We start from the raw sequence: 15,139 nt of genomic DNA on the forward strand, positions 1-15,139 counted from the left end.
GTTGTCACATAACTCCTCTCCACAAGTGAAGCAGCCAGCAAGCAGAAAAGTGAACCAATGAGGTTTTTTTTTTTTTTTTTGCTACCCCCTGGCTGGCTAAAGTGTACACTATAATGTACATAGCATATGCGTGCCAACATCCTTGCTCAGCACTAAAGTATGCAGTCCTTTTTTATACCATTAATATAGCTTCAGAAGCTGTCTTAAGCTGACAAAGACTGAAAGGTGAAAGACAGTGGTATAACAGGGGAGAAGCAAGCTTATTCTGTAACCATTCCTTCCTAGAAGACAGCTCCAATGGCTTGATTTTACTGCTCAAACTAAATCAGTTCTTTAAACGTAAAGAAACACCGACAGTACCAATGCTAGGAGATTTATTTAAGTAGAACAGTACAAACAGTACACAGGTTAGTGCTTTCAGGGATCAACCCCTTCATCAGACAACTGTTGAAATTCCACACTTCCTTAAATACTTGAAACAGTCACATGATGATGCAGGTAATTACCCTAATCACCGTTAATTAAAGAAAAACACAGTTGCCAATGCAGAATAAAAAATATAAAACTAAATAATGCAATAAGAATATCATATACCACACATTCCTTATCCAAACTAATAATTTTGTTAAAACATGCATAGAAAAATATATAAAATATGTCTATAAAAAAAAAAATATATATATATATATATATATATATATATATATATATATATATAAAATACATCTGACTTGATACCAATGAGTACATGTGCTAATGCATGCGCCTTGCTGAGATTATATAGGCATAATATAAATAGTGAAAAATATATAAATGAATGCTAAAATATACTTAAGTATCGACGTACACATAAAACCAGCATATAGACATGCATAAGTATAAAATTATGAAATTGTAAAAATAAGGACGTGCCATACAAAAAACTCAATGCCTCAATGGTCGAGCTTTTAAAAACGGTTGATGGTTGGAGTAATAGGGCAGCTATATACTCTTAGCAAGGCGCATGCATTAGTACATGTACTCATTGGTATCAAGTCAGATGTATTTTATATATATTTTTTTATAGATATATAGGATCATGCGACTGTTTAATGATGATGATGAATTACAAGCAGCACTACATCAGCTTAAACTAGAGTTTCTAGATAGGGGTTATGATGCAAAAACTATTGATAGGTGTATTTCAGATGGTTGGAGTAATAGGGCGGGTAGATGTAGACACTACTTTGACACACGTACTACAGGTGAGGTGGATGGACAAGTTATCGACCGAGAGGTGGTCACACATAAATACAGAGGTACAGACAATACACTTAGGATGCCACTAACGTTTGCAAGCAACATAAATATAGTATGTGATGATGTTACTAAAAATTGGGGTATTCTTTCCACGAGTGACAGCCTACAAGGCATAATTGGGCCTAAGCTGAGCTTCACGTTTAAGAATAATAGAACCCTGAGAAATGAATTATGCTATAGAAGTGCCACAATCAATACCACTAATAAGTCTGACAGATTGGGTACATATTTGTGCAGAGACTGTACAGCCTGTAAGCACATACATAATGGCAGCACATTTACACATCCCTTTAGGAATTTTAGTTACAAAAGTAATTTTTATGCTGACTGCACTACATCAAATGTGGTCTATTTTGCATATTGTATGGCATGCTGCAGTTTCTACATAGGCAAGACAAGACTAATAGACGCCTAAAGGATAGGATCCTTGAACACTATAGAGACATCAGAAACGTTAAAGAAAGTAGTGCTATTGCCATGCATACTAAGAATACAGGACCATAACATATCTACAAATTTTTAGTTTTACAGATATTGTCTGAGAAACGGAGATAGGGTAATTTATCTAATGATACAGAAGCTGCCGGACAGAGATGGATCATACGATTTAATGCAGATAAACCCCCGGGTTTGAATCAAATGGTGTCGCTTAAACCATTTTTAAAAGCTCGACCATTGAGGCATTGAGTTTTTTGTATGGCACGTCCAGTATATATATATATATATATATATATATATATATATATATATATATATATATATATATATATATATTATTATTATTATTATTATTATTATTATTATTATTTTATTTTTTTTTTTACAATTTCATAATTTTATACTTATGCATGTCTATATGCTGGTTTTATGTGTATGTCAATACTTAAGTATATTTTAGCATTCATTTATATATTTTTCACTATTTATATTATGCCTATATACTCTTAGCAAGGTGCATGCATTAGCACATGTAGTCATTGGTATCAAGTCAGATGTATTTTATATATATATATATATATATATATATATATATATTTTATAGATATATTTTATATATTTTTCTATGCATGTTTTAACAGAATTATTAGCTTGGATAAGGAATGTGTGATATATGTTATTCTTATTGCATTATTTAGTTTTATATTTTTTTATTCTGCATTGGCAACTGCGTTTCTCTTTAACAGTGACTAGGGTAATTGCCTGCATCATCATGTGACCGTTTCAAGTATTTAAGGAAGTGTGGAATTTCAACAGTTGTCTGATGAAGGGGTTGATCCCTGAAAGCGCTAACCTGTGTACTGTTTGTACTGTTCTACTTAAATAAATCTCCTAGATGTGGTACTGTCGGTGTTTCTTTACGTTTGTAGTTCCTTATTTTCCACTGGCAGTTTTGTGTCTAGAGAGGACTCTGTGCATCCACTAAATCAATTCTTTCTTTGCAGTAGGAAGAAGGGTTAAGAAAACATTGCTTATGATTACATTTTTTGTGTGTTCTTTGCTTGATATCTCCCCTGCCTTCTCTTAATTTTTGTGTGTAACCTTTAGCCTGCTGTAACTAGTAACATACAGATTTATGCTGTAGATAAGAGAGAGCATCATACATGCCACCTTTTACATACTAGATTTTGTAAATACCCAAAATGTTATACAACTCCTTACATGTCTCTTCACTTATGTTCACCACTGTTATTTCTAAGCTATTAAAATGATTTTATAACATGTGCCTCTATTAGTTATACATGACAATTGCTAGATATGCAGTATAATGCAACAGTGAAGTATCACTAAAGTTTTCTGTTATGGCAAAAATATGACTAACCACATCTTGATCAACAGTGACACCATAAGGTTCTTTAAGGAATGACAGGGTAGTGTCAGATGGGAAAGGGTATTCTGTCCATTAATTCTGGAATACATCCAGTTCTGTGGCATACTGGCATGATGATTTTACTAGGAATAGATCATCTGAGTTCCATTACTTTAGGTAGTGGAGGAAATGATAGGAGAAGAGCCAGGAGTACTGAGCCAATGCCTGCTGCCTGTCATTGGGGAGTGTGTGGGGGTGAGGTGAGAGTTTGCATCCAGAGTGCAGTCTCCAGTTAGACTCACCAATGGAGAGAAATTAACAGTGCAGACACTTTGTGTGAGAGACACGTCCTCAGAAGGTACTTATTGTATTGCAACCTCTTGGACCTCAGTGGGCATTTGCACTGGAAAGTGGCAGGGCTTAAAAAGGTCTCCCCAGCCCCCAACAAATGAATTCACCCTTCACATCACTCAGCTATGTTACTTAGAGAAATAAGTGGGACATAAAACAATTTCTCCTGAGGAGATTGAACTAACCAGTGATGCAAGTGATAGGAATGTTTGATCAGGACTAAAAGTGTGTGTGTGTGTGTGTGTGTGTGTGTGTGTGTGTGTGTGTGTGTGTGTGTGTGTGTGTGTGAGTAAATCACTCAGCTATGTTATTTAGAGAAATAAGTGGGACATAAAACCATTTCACCTGAGGAGAGTGAACTAACCAGTGATGCAAGTGATAGGAATGTTTGATCAGGAGTAAACGTGTGTGTGTGTGTGTGTGTGTGTGTGTGTATGTGTATGTGTGTGTGTAAAGAGCAGGAGGAGGACATTTTGTGTAATGTTTAGTGAACAGTCACACTGCAGAATGTGATCAAAGACTGTGGACACAGTTATGTTCCATTCATATTAAAAATAAATCAAGTGCCGTTACTGGGTATTGTCAGATGACTAGGTTCTAAATTAATGAAATTTGTATGTTTTTCTTATCTTATTCATGAGTTAGAAAAGAATGGGGTCTGGAGCCATTCCTGCCAGCTTCTCTGTTGCAGAGTGTAAAGGAGAAAAACATTCGGAAGTCACTGTCCCAGCAACTAAAAGCTCATCAGAACCATTCCCCCACTACTACTAAGGTAAGATATACATGTATAGAGAAGGTATCACACAAATGTATTTATTCCTGTCTTCTGAGAAATAATTCAATTTATATATCATGTCAAAAGATTAGACAGTGTGATTGCTGAGAATAAACTTCTTAACGTGCTATCGTAGACCAACATTATGCAATTAACAGTTGAAAAATAATTGTAGCAAATGTTTGTGAAGTGTGAAGCATGCTTCACGAGAGAAAAAAATGTTCTTGAGTTTTTCTACCATTCTGCAAAAATATTTGAAACTCACATATAGGTATGTATGTTTAAATTATGAAGCCATGTCGCAAAAATAAGAAATTTTGAATACTTTGAGCATTGATAGTCTAATTATGCTATTCAGTCATGGCTACACACCAAAATATTTTCCTCACAGTGTCTGATATAAAGTTAAAAGCATTTTGTCTCCAGCATTCATTACACTGTATTCTATTTCTCCCTGTAATCTAAAGTGAATTCCCATTTGTTTTATTCTTTTATTGTCTGGCTGTGATGAATTGCATCTAACTCTCTGTCACTGTGCCACAGTTTCATTATAGCCTCTGTTCTCAAGACAGCCCTAATCCTGTTATCAATTTTTAAACAATTTGAATGGTCTGAGTGTTTTTGTGCACTTTTTCAAGTTATCTAGAAAGACACAACAATCCAGTGAACTGCTATTTCCAAACACATTAAGGGAAAATTTGAACAAGGAAAATTCATACAGCATGCAGCAAAAAAAGGCCCAAATTAAACACCATAAAATATGTGCATAAAAGGAACAAACTAGACCCAGTACAGAGACTGAAAGGTATAAGTGAAAATGTAGCAGAATAAATGAAACTGGTAGACTAGTAAATATGTATTTTAAAAATAGAGGGGTCAAGAACCATTCCAAAAGGATGGAGTAGTTAATCCAGCAATGAAGAAAGAGTAGACCCTAAATGAAGTCCCTAAAGAGGAAATGAATATTGTTCAGGAATCTGATTATGAAGCTGTCTGATCAGCTTTCATTTTCCTTAGAACATGGAATAAAGAACAAATGTAGAAGATAAGAGCTGAAAATTTGTCACTGACTGAGTTGCCAAATAAGATTCAACAGAAAGTAAAAGGCAAAAGGCAAACCCAAAATCAGAAACTGATTTGCACGATAAGGTCTAATGGAAAGTAAAAGCAAAATGAAGAGCTCAAAAATCTACAAACGAAAAACTGCGATGGTAAGGGCATCTAGCATTTTGTAATCATAATTGTTTTGTTTCAGGAATTAATGGTATGGATGATTTGATCCTGAGCTTGGAAGAGGTCTTGTTCCTGCTCAAATTGACCTTTCATGAAAATCAACCAATAGGAGGACAGGCAGAACAGCAGACATCAGTAATGTTGTGATGTTATATTTTGCCCCACAGTCTATATCACAGTGGTGTGTACCTTTCCTGGTAGCTTCTGTTCTCGGATAGCACAGCATGAAGTATTCAGTATATACAACAACAATAACCCTTCTAAGCTAGCCCATTAATAATTCATTAGGATAAAGTGAATAAGACTATATTAATTGTTTGATCAACAGGTAACCTCTCCACCTGCTGCACCTGTTGCTGATGAGCTAACAGCGCCATCTCCTGTTGCTGATGAGCTAATAGCGCCATCTCCTATTGCTGATGAGCTAACCGCGCCATCTCCTGTTGCTGATGAGCTAACCGCGCCATCCCCTGTTGCTGATGAGCTAACCGCGCCATCTCCTGTTGCTGATGAGCTAACCGCGCCATCCCCTGTTGCTGATGAGCTAACCGCGCCATCCCCTGTTGCTGATGAGCTAACCGCGCCATCCCCTGTTGCTGATGAGCTAACCGCGCCATCCCCTGTTGCTGATGAGCTAACCGCGCCATCCCCTGTTGCTGATGAGCTAACAGCGCCATCCCCTGTTGCTGATGAGCTAACAGCGCCATCCCCTGTTGCTGATGAGCTAACAGCACCATCCCCTGTTGCTGATGAGCTAACAGCACCATCCCCTGTTGCTGATGAGCTAACAGCACCATCCCCTGTTGCTGATGAGCTAACAGCACCATCTCCTTTTGCTGAGGAGCTAACAGCACCATCTCCTTTTGCTGAGGAGCTAACAGCACCATCTCCTTTTGCTGAGGAGCTAACAGCGCCATCTCCTTTTGCTGAGGAGCTAACAGTGCCATCTCCTTTTGCTGATGAGCTAACAGTGCCATCTCCTTTTGCTGAGGAGCTAAGAGTGCCATCATCTTTTGCTGAGATCTAACAGCATTGTCGCCTGTTGCTGAGGAGCTAACAGTGCCGTCTCCTGTTGCTGAGGAGCTAACAGCGCCGTCTCCTGTTGCTGAGGAGCCAGCGGCGCCATCTCCTGTTGCTGAGGAGCCAGCGGCGCCGTCTCCTGTTGCTGAGGAACCAGCGGCGCCGTCTCCTGTTGCTGAGGAGCCAGCGGCGCCGTCTCCTGTTGCTGAGGAGCCAGCGGCGCCGTCTCCTGTTGCTGAGGAGCCAGCGGCGCCGTCTCCTGTTGCTGAGGAGCCAGCGGCGCCGTCTCCTGTTGCTGAGGAGCCAGCGGCGCCGTCTCCTGTTGCTGAGGAGCCAGCGGCGCCGTCTCCTGTTGCTGAGGAGCCAGCGGCGCCGTCTCCTGTTGGTGAGGAGCCAGCGGCGCCATCTCCTGTTGGTGAGGAGCCAGCGGCGCCATCTCCTGTTGGTGAGGAGCCAGCGGCGCCGTCTCCTGTTGGTGAGGAGCCAGCGGCGCCATCTCCTGTTGCTGATGAGCTAACAGCACCATCTGAAGATGCTGAGGAGTTAACGATTATAAACTGCTATTTCTTGAAAATCATAAGCTACCATCCACCATTTGAATTACTGCGTACTCTATGTTCCCTGCCTGTTTTTACAACAGCAAGTGTAGTTATTCATTTGAGGATTATATCACTTGTATGAAATGACTGCATGTCAGTATTCTCAACAACAGCTACCACATATCTACAATAATGAAAATTGTATGACAACATATGTTTGAGGTGTAAAGAGGTGGAATAATGAAAAGCATGCCCAGGCCCATACTTAAAAGGGATAAATAGATGAGTTTGCCTGAAAGCTAAGTGCCTGACCCAGTAAGCTTGACATAGCTGTTAAAAGCTAAAATAATTCTGTAATAGTCAGTTTACTGGACAGCCTCAAGAAAGATGTCTGAAGATATGTGAAATAATGCTATCTGCAAATTTCTTAAGAAATTTTGAAAAAAACCTGAGTTATTCAAAAAGAGAAGTTATTGTGCCTTTGCTGTTTGAGAACTGTAAGTGAGAATGCTCTATTTGTGCAGAGGGTAGCACATTGTGCAACTGAGGAAATTTAGATGTAGGAATGTTCTTATACCATGCCTGTATGAAGAGAGACTGAACTCTGATAGAAACTCAGCAGTAACCAGGGAGAACCTATTATTTATAAGTTATTGCATACTGGAATACTTTATGACCATAGTTATCTTTTTGTTCCATGGAAACAGGGTTCCACCTTTGTCACAGTAATCAGATTCAGAGTAACACAAAACTTTTTAGACTCACCTTTGTGGATGATTACAAGCTATCAAGTAGCTTCCCACTGTAATCAGCAAAGATTGAGGTAGCAGATTAAATAATATATGCATTTAACCCTTTTGTATGTATCCTAAATGTGCCATATTGAATCAGAATCCACAAAAGAACCAATTAGTGCTGAATAAACAAGTCACATATCTCCATTACATATGTAAGGCATATTGGAATCAAAAAAGAAAACAGTAATAATGAAGTATACCTCATTCGATTTCTTTGTGGGAAGGTGAGAACATTTATGGTGCACTGAATGATTCCTTTCTATGTCAAAGTTAATCTGCATGTGTACATCTCTATAACATTTTAGAATTGTGAAATATAAGTGATTATGCTATTTGTTAGAATTTGATGTTAAGTTGTCTATCTCACCTTCATTCTTGCTGGTTGGGTTCGGAGCCAATCCTCGGCTCCGACTCAGCCATCTTCAAAAGCTCGAGAGCTGCATACTGGCTCAAGGCCACCCCATATCCCATGATGCCTGGCGCTAGATTCCCAGATCTCATTTGCCACTTCTGCTGCGAGGTTGTCTTACTGGCTCAGGTTGTATATTTTATTATTATTATCTGTTTTTTGATAAAAAAAACTAGTAGGTTTAGTGTACTTTTAGTAATCATAGTATACTATCTTCTTGGTGTATCTTTGTTTAGGTATATATATCTTTTCCTTACCTTTATTCCCCTTCCTTTCAGTTAGAGAGTTTTTCCCCTTCCCCCTCTGTCTTTTCTGAGGTAGCCATTTAAGTTAGAGGCTAACCTATCTTTTCCTTAAAAAAAAAAAAAAATATATATATATATATATATATATATATATATATATATATATATATATAGTTAGTATTTATTTAGTTTAGTCTTTTGTTGTTGTTAGACTATTGTATGTATAATTGACTGTTTTTGGGTGTGGTAATTTTGTGTGTGTGTGTTATAGTTACTATACTAAAATGGTTATAGTTGTGTTTTTTTGTCTAGTATTCCTTCTTTAGCTATGTCTAAGGATACCAAGGTGTCCGGATTCAAGAAGTGTGATTCATGCTGTCAGAAGATGTCTCTGACAGATGGTCACACTTCTTGTGTCTATTGTCTCGGCGCCGTGCATTTGCAGGACTCTTGTTTGGTTTGCCTTGCTTTCAGTCCGAGAGTCCTGCAGGAGCGTAGGAATAAGTTAATCGTACGGGGTTTGCTCAAACCCGAGGAGTCACCGGCTAAGGCTCAGCCCGTGAAGTCCTCCAAGCCACCTAAACCTTCGACTCCCAGTTCAGAGCCGTCGTTAGGTGAAGCTGCCACTTCTGCCTCGGTTCCAGCTGGAACCTATGTGCCTGCCTCTCAGTCGGTTCCGACATGCACTCCGGAGCCAGCAGGGAGTCGAAAGAGATCTAGGTCTCCCTCCCTGGAGTCTATACACTCGGCTCCTAGGTCTCCTCTGCTCCAATCGGAGTGCAGTCATTTGTCCTCCCACTCTTCTCGGTCATCGAGATTGTCAGATCACGACTTGGAGAGAGTGGTCTGCAGGCTTTTGAAATCGCAGACCCTAGCTAAAATGTTGTCCAGCCCCCCTCAACAGGGTTCGGCTACATCCTTGTCTGCAGTCATTCCTCCTCCGACTCCTCCCTTGAGTTCGGAGCCAGAGCTCATTGGGGTTCGAATCGTGGAACCGTCAGTACTGATACCTTCTCCTTCGGTTGCGTTGTTGGCTCTGATCACTTCCTTGGTACCGTCCTTGGAGGGATCTGGGTGTCGAGACTCCATCGTTGGCTCCGAGGGGGCGAGTGGCATTGGACCCTTGTCCGACCCCGTTCTCCCCCTCGGAGCTTCGCCGCATGTGAGCTCGGCTCCTACATCGGCTTCGGAGCCGTCCCCTTCAGTGCGGAGAGGGATTCTGGTCTCTTCGGGACCGGATCCATCTTGGCATCCGAGCAGGGATGCCTTCAAGGTTATGAGGAGCATGCTGGCTCCTGAGTCAGCCCCACGATCATCCCCACTGGCTCCTCCCACAATGGTGCCTGTGTCTGCCTCTGTCCCTCCTCCAGACCCCAAGCATGGGGAACCAATGCTCCAGGGCACCCCCTTGGGTGTATCGTCCTCTTCCGAGGCCTCCCCTGATCATTCAGAGGAGCCACTTCATAAGAGGAAATGCAAGAGGAAGCATGTTGACTCCCCTGAGTCTGTCACATCAGATACCGACATGGAGGATTCAGAAGGGTCCCCGAGATCCCCCTCTGAAGATGTCTACTTTTCAGAAATCCTTGAGATGCTTAGGCAGAGGGGGAACTGGACTACCCTAAGCCCCTCCGAGGATGAGTCGGTATTTCTGGATGTGTTTGGATCCCGACCTTCCACCTCCTAGGTGTCTCCGCCTTTCAACCCACTCATGTCCGTGGTGGCTCAGAAGGCGTGGTCAGCTCCAGACACAGTGGAGCTAAATTCATAACGGCACCACAGGATAAATAGTTTTTGACCAAAGGTGTCCCTGTTGATGCCATGGTGGTAGCAGCGGCCATGAAGAAGGAGTTGGCTGAAACTTCATCTGTCCATCCTCCTAACAAGGAGTCCAGGATGATGGACAGATACCGGAAGCGGATGTTCTCTTCAGCGACTTTTTCTATGAGGTCTCTGAATTACTTGTGCCACTTTACCCGCCTTCAAAAGGATCTTCTTAAAGAGCTTCGAGATACCCTCTAAGATCCATCAGCTGAGGGGGCACAGGCTAAGGCTGCCTTCCAGCTGGCAACTCTTAATTCAGTGGTGAACTCCTCCATGAAGCTCATTTCTTATACAGTTGATGGTGTGAGTAGAGCCGCAGGCACAGGTGTTGCTCTAAGGAGACACGCTTGGATGCGGCTATATAACTTTGCGAAACCTTTCAGAGCGTCTTTCACCAACACCCCCTTTGATGGTTCCTCTCTTCTTGGATCACAGGTGAAGGACACCCTTACCAGGTGTGAACAGGAAGGCAAGACTCTCTCTGCCATGGGAGTCCATTTTTCCACTCCTTCTAGACCATATCCCAAGGGTCAGAAGATCGGAAAGATGTGGTTCCGGAAATCTCAGGGAGCCTTGCCGGACACACATGGTGAGTTTCCATCCAGGGGCAGAGGAGGGAACAATAATCGACGCCGCCCTTGTGGCAGAGGGGGTCCGCAAAACCAGGGCAGCAGAGAATCCTCCTCTGAGAAGCCCCCTCACCGTCCCTGAAGGGTTGCCCGACTGCTCACCTTCGGAGACAGTCGAGGGAAGATTATCACTGTACCCAAGAGCCTGGCAAGACATAACACAAGACAAATGGGTACAGTCAGTTATATCCGGAGGCTACAGAATACCCTTCATTCGCACTCCCGTAAAGTCATACAAGTCCCTTCCAGATGTTCCACCCAATCTGAGGGATCAAGCAGTACAAGAAATTTCAGAACTGCTAAGAAAAAGAGCTATCCAGCATGTCCCAGTAGACCAGCAAGGATCCGGAATTTACTCAAGGTTCTTTTTGGTACCAAAAAAAACAGGGGACTGGAGACCCATTCTGGATCTCAGCAGACTGAATAGGTCTGTACAAAGAACCAAGTTTCAGATGGTCACGCTACAGTCCATTATGCCCTTTCTGGGTCAGGACAATTGGATGTGCTCTATAGATCTTCAGGACATGTACTACCACATCAAAATGGACAGACACTCCAGAAGATTCCTCTGCTTCTGGCTGGGAGCCAGCCATTACCAGTTCAGAGCTCTGCCCTTTGGTCTCACCACAGCCCCGCCAGTTGTTCACCAAATGCATGGCAGTGATTACCGCTCACCTGAGACGGCAAGGATTCCAGGTGTTTCCATATCTAGATGACTGGCTCCTTATTGCTACCACCAGGCATCACCTTCTGCGAGCCAGAGACTTCACTATCGACACTTGCTCCAGACTAGGTATCTCAATAAATTTCAAAAAGTCTGCATTGTCACCTTGTCAGTCTATCACCTTTATAGGCGCAAATTTAAATACAAAAGACATGTCAGCTAGCCTTCCACCAGACAGGGTATTAGTGATTCATCAACATGTACAGGTCTTATTAGCATGCAAAAGAATTCAAGCCAGGTTCGTCCTCCAAACTCTAGGTCTTATGGCAGCAACTGTCATACTTGTTCCTCTAGCTTGTTTTCACATGAGGATCCTCCAGTGGCTGCTTTTCACCCAATGGTCCTTCCAGCAGCTTCCCGTGTCTCACATGATTATGATCACAGAAGCATGCAAAAAGCACCTTGCATGGTGGATGGTCTCCACATCAGTACCCCTAGGCAGACCATTTGTACTTCCCCCTCCAATTGCTATGGTTACCACGGATGCTTCCCTGATCGGGTGGGGGGCATTATCAGGGCAGGACAGTCCAAGGCACCTGGCAACCTCACGTGTACCACCTGCATATAAACGTCTTGGAGATGAGGGCCGTGCTTCTAGCGTTGCAAGCTCTACAGGACTCTCTTACTACCGGGACCATTGCAATTCAAATGGACAACATGTCAGTAGCGTGGTACATCAACAAGCAGGGCGGAACCAAGTCCCTACCCCCAATGTCGAGAAGCACTCAGACTCTGGCAGTGGGCAATCTCTTCCCAATGGTTTCTGATAGCAATGCACATCCCTGGGAAGTCCAACATCATAGCAGACAGATTGAGCAGAGTAATTCTCATGCCTCACAAATGGTCTCTGAATCAAGTAGTTGCGGATCAAATATTCTGCAAATGGGGACAGCCTTGCTGCGACCTTTTTGCCACCCCTTTCAACAATAAATGCAACAAATTCTTCTCTCTCCTTCCACTTTCCGGACATTCCCCCAGAGTTGCTCTATTCCACGATTGGCCTCAGGGACTTCTTTATGCATTCCCTCCGTTTCCCCTTATTCCAAAACTGATACAGAAAGCTACCATTTTGGGCTGCAAAATGTTGCTCCTTACTGGCCTTGAGAAATATAGTTCCCGTTCCTGCATCATCATCTTCTTGAGCAGCCTTGGACTCTGGACCCAGTTCCAGACTTTTGATCCATCAATTGGGCGGGCTGCACCAATCCCTGCAATCTATCCCAGCTCACTGCTTGGTTGCTCCACTTCCAACCTTAGCCAGGCTTCCAGATATCTCCCCGTCTGTGCGGGAAATTATTTTATCATCGCACAAGTCTACCACTATAAAATGTTTTTCTTCCTGGGCAGAGACTAAGAATATAGACCCCTTTTCAGCCCCTATACACTACATTTTGGATTTTCTTGCAGAAGTCTTCCATTCTGGGTCCACTTACGCTACAATTAGAGTTCAGTTAGCTGCAATTTAAAATTTTCACATTGGCCTGTCGGGAAATAATATCATGTCACACAAGCTGTGTAAAGCCTTTCTCAAAGGTACCACTCTGCTCAGGCCTCCAGTGAGAGATCCCCCACCTCCGTGGGATCTAAACTAAATATTTCTCTAATATTGCCTCCCTTCGAACCTGCAGCTTCTTGTTCCCTGGAGTTTTATCATGGAAAACTCTCTTTCTGGTAGCCATTACTTCAGCCAGAAGAGTTTCGGAACTGCAGGCTCTTTGTTCCCGTCCTCTGTACCTGGTGTTCCACAATGATAGGGTTGCTCTCAGGACTAATCCTTCCTTCCTTCCTTCCTAAGGTCTCTTCAGAAAATAACTTGAATCAGTCCATAGGTCTTCCTGTGTTTTTTCCCAACCACTCCAACAGGACGGAATACAAATTGCATCAGTTAGATGTTCACAGGCAACTACGCTTTTATTTGCATAGAACTAAATATATCAGGAAATCGGACCAACGTTTCCTTTCCTATGCTGAGGGTAAACAAGGTTTTCCAGTTTCAAAAGTAACCTTGTCCAGGTGGTTAACTTCTATCATCACAGTTATCTATCAACTGAGGAATAGAGAGTTACCTGTTAAACCGAAAGGTCACTCCACTAAAGCTTTAGCCACTTCTGTGGCTTTTCAGGCTAGGTTACCCATGGAATCTATTTGTGCTGCGGCTACGTGGGCCAACCTACATACTTTCATTTCACATTATAAGTTGGATTTGATTTCCAGGAACAGCGCTAATTTTGGTTCCACTGTTCTGAAGAGTTTGTTTCAATGAGCCACCCAGGATTTTAGGTGCTAGGGACGCTGTCCCAACCAGCAAGAATGAAGGTGAGATAGACAACTTAACATAAAGAAGTTATGTACCTACTATAACGTTCCATGTTAGTTGTCTTCTTCTCGCCTTCTTTCTTGCGTCCCACCCTCAATCCCCCTACCCTTGTTGACTGAGAAGAGTTCTTTATGGTGTTTGTTCGCTGGCTGAGTCTTCTCTGGCTATTCCTTTCTGTCTAGTAGCCTCTCTGGAGGTTTTATATATTTCAGGATAGGATCCTTTCCTTTATTATGTCTGCAGTTAGTCTTAACAAACGAGATCTGGGTATCTAGAGCCAGGCATCATGGGATATGAGGTGGCCTAGAGCCAGTATGCAGCTCTCGAGCTTTTGAAGGATGGCCGGATCGGAGCAGAGGATAGGCTCGGAACCCAACCAGCAAGAAAGAAGGCGAGAAGAAGACAACTAACATGGAACGTTATGGTAGGTACATAACTACTTTATCTCTGATGAAACCCTTTCTTAAAGTAATTGCTTTGTAGTTCTTATCGTATTTGTTGCACTGAATTTTACTTTAATGCACCTTCTATACGAGGCATGCAAGTGCATTTGGAATTGGGCCCATTGATTGCCCTAATTCAATGATGTAAAACACATGTATATAACTTAACTTTACTGATGCATAGAGGAGCAACTTGATCATAATATTGAACTGTATTCTTTATTTTAGGATATTTTAGTTATGGCATTCTTGAAATATTTTACTTTCCAGAATTCCGTGCCTTGGGCACAAGGACACCACATAAGTTGTGAAAAAACAATGTTTTTCATGTGCCCTAAGTAAAAAAGTTGTTTTACAGCATTCAGCCACAGTAGCATGAAGCTTCTCAAATATTTCCCCTGTGGGAGACAAATCTGTTTCTGGCCTGTGATAGGCTAGTTGCACATCTCGGCAGTGCCGCAGACTGTGCTGTTTGCCTCATCAAGGATCACTCTTCCATAGAAAAAGCACAAATGGTGCTATGGACAGAGGCTTTTTGTGAGTTCATTGAGTTGGCTCATGCAAAGCCTCCTGTAACATTTGCATTCACTGCCATCATTAATCCTGACATTATGGTGACTACTTCAGAGAATGCTGGTGTCCAAAAAATTTGTTAAGCTGTCAGCAGCACATCATTAGAAATCTAATTTGATAATGTAGCAGCAGCCATAAAGCTCCCTAATATATT

General features: G+C 42.1%; 1 protein-coding gene across 1 annotated transcript in view; it reads left to right on the forward strand.

The window, feature by feature from the left end:
* Nucleotides 1-15,139, forward strand: part of FRMPD3 (FERM and PDZ domain containing 3) — a 581,141-nt gene that overhangs the window by 365,103 nt on the left and 200,899 nt on the right. Inside the window, exon 6 of the mRNA XM_044057050.1 lies at nt 4,103-4,229. Within this exon, the coding sequence (XP_043912985.1) occupies nt 4,103-4,229 (127 nt within the window). The remainder of the gene's footprint in view (nt 1-4,102; nt 4,230-15,139) is intronic.

The sequence above is a fragment of the Protopterus annectens genome, chromosome 15.part0 (genome assembly GCF_019279795.1).
Source record: "Protopterus annectens isolate FY-2018-M chromosome 15.part0, PAN1.0, whole genome shotgun sequence".
Taxonomy (NCBI): domain Eukaryota; kingdom Metazoa; phylum Chordata; order Ceratodontiformes; family Protopteridae; genus Protopterus; species Protopterus annectens.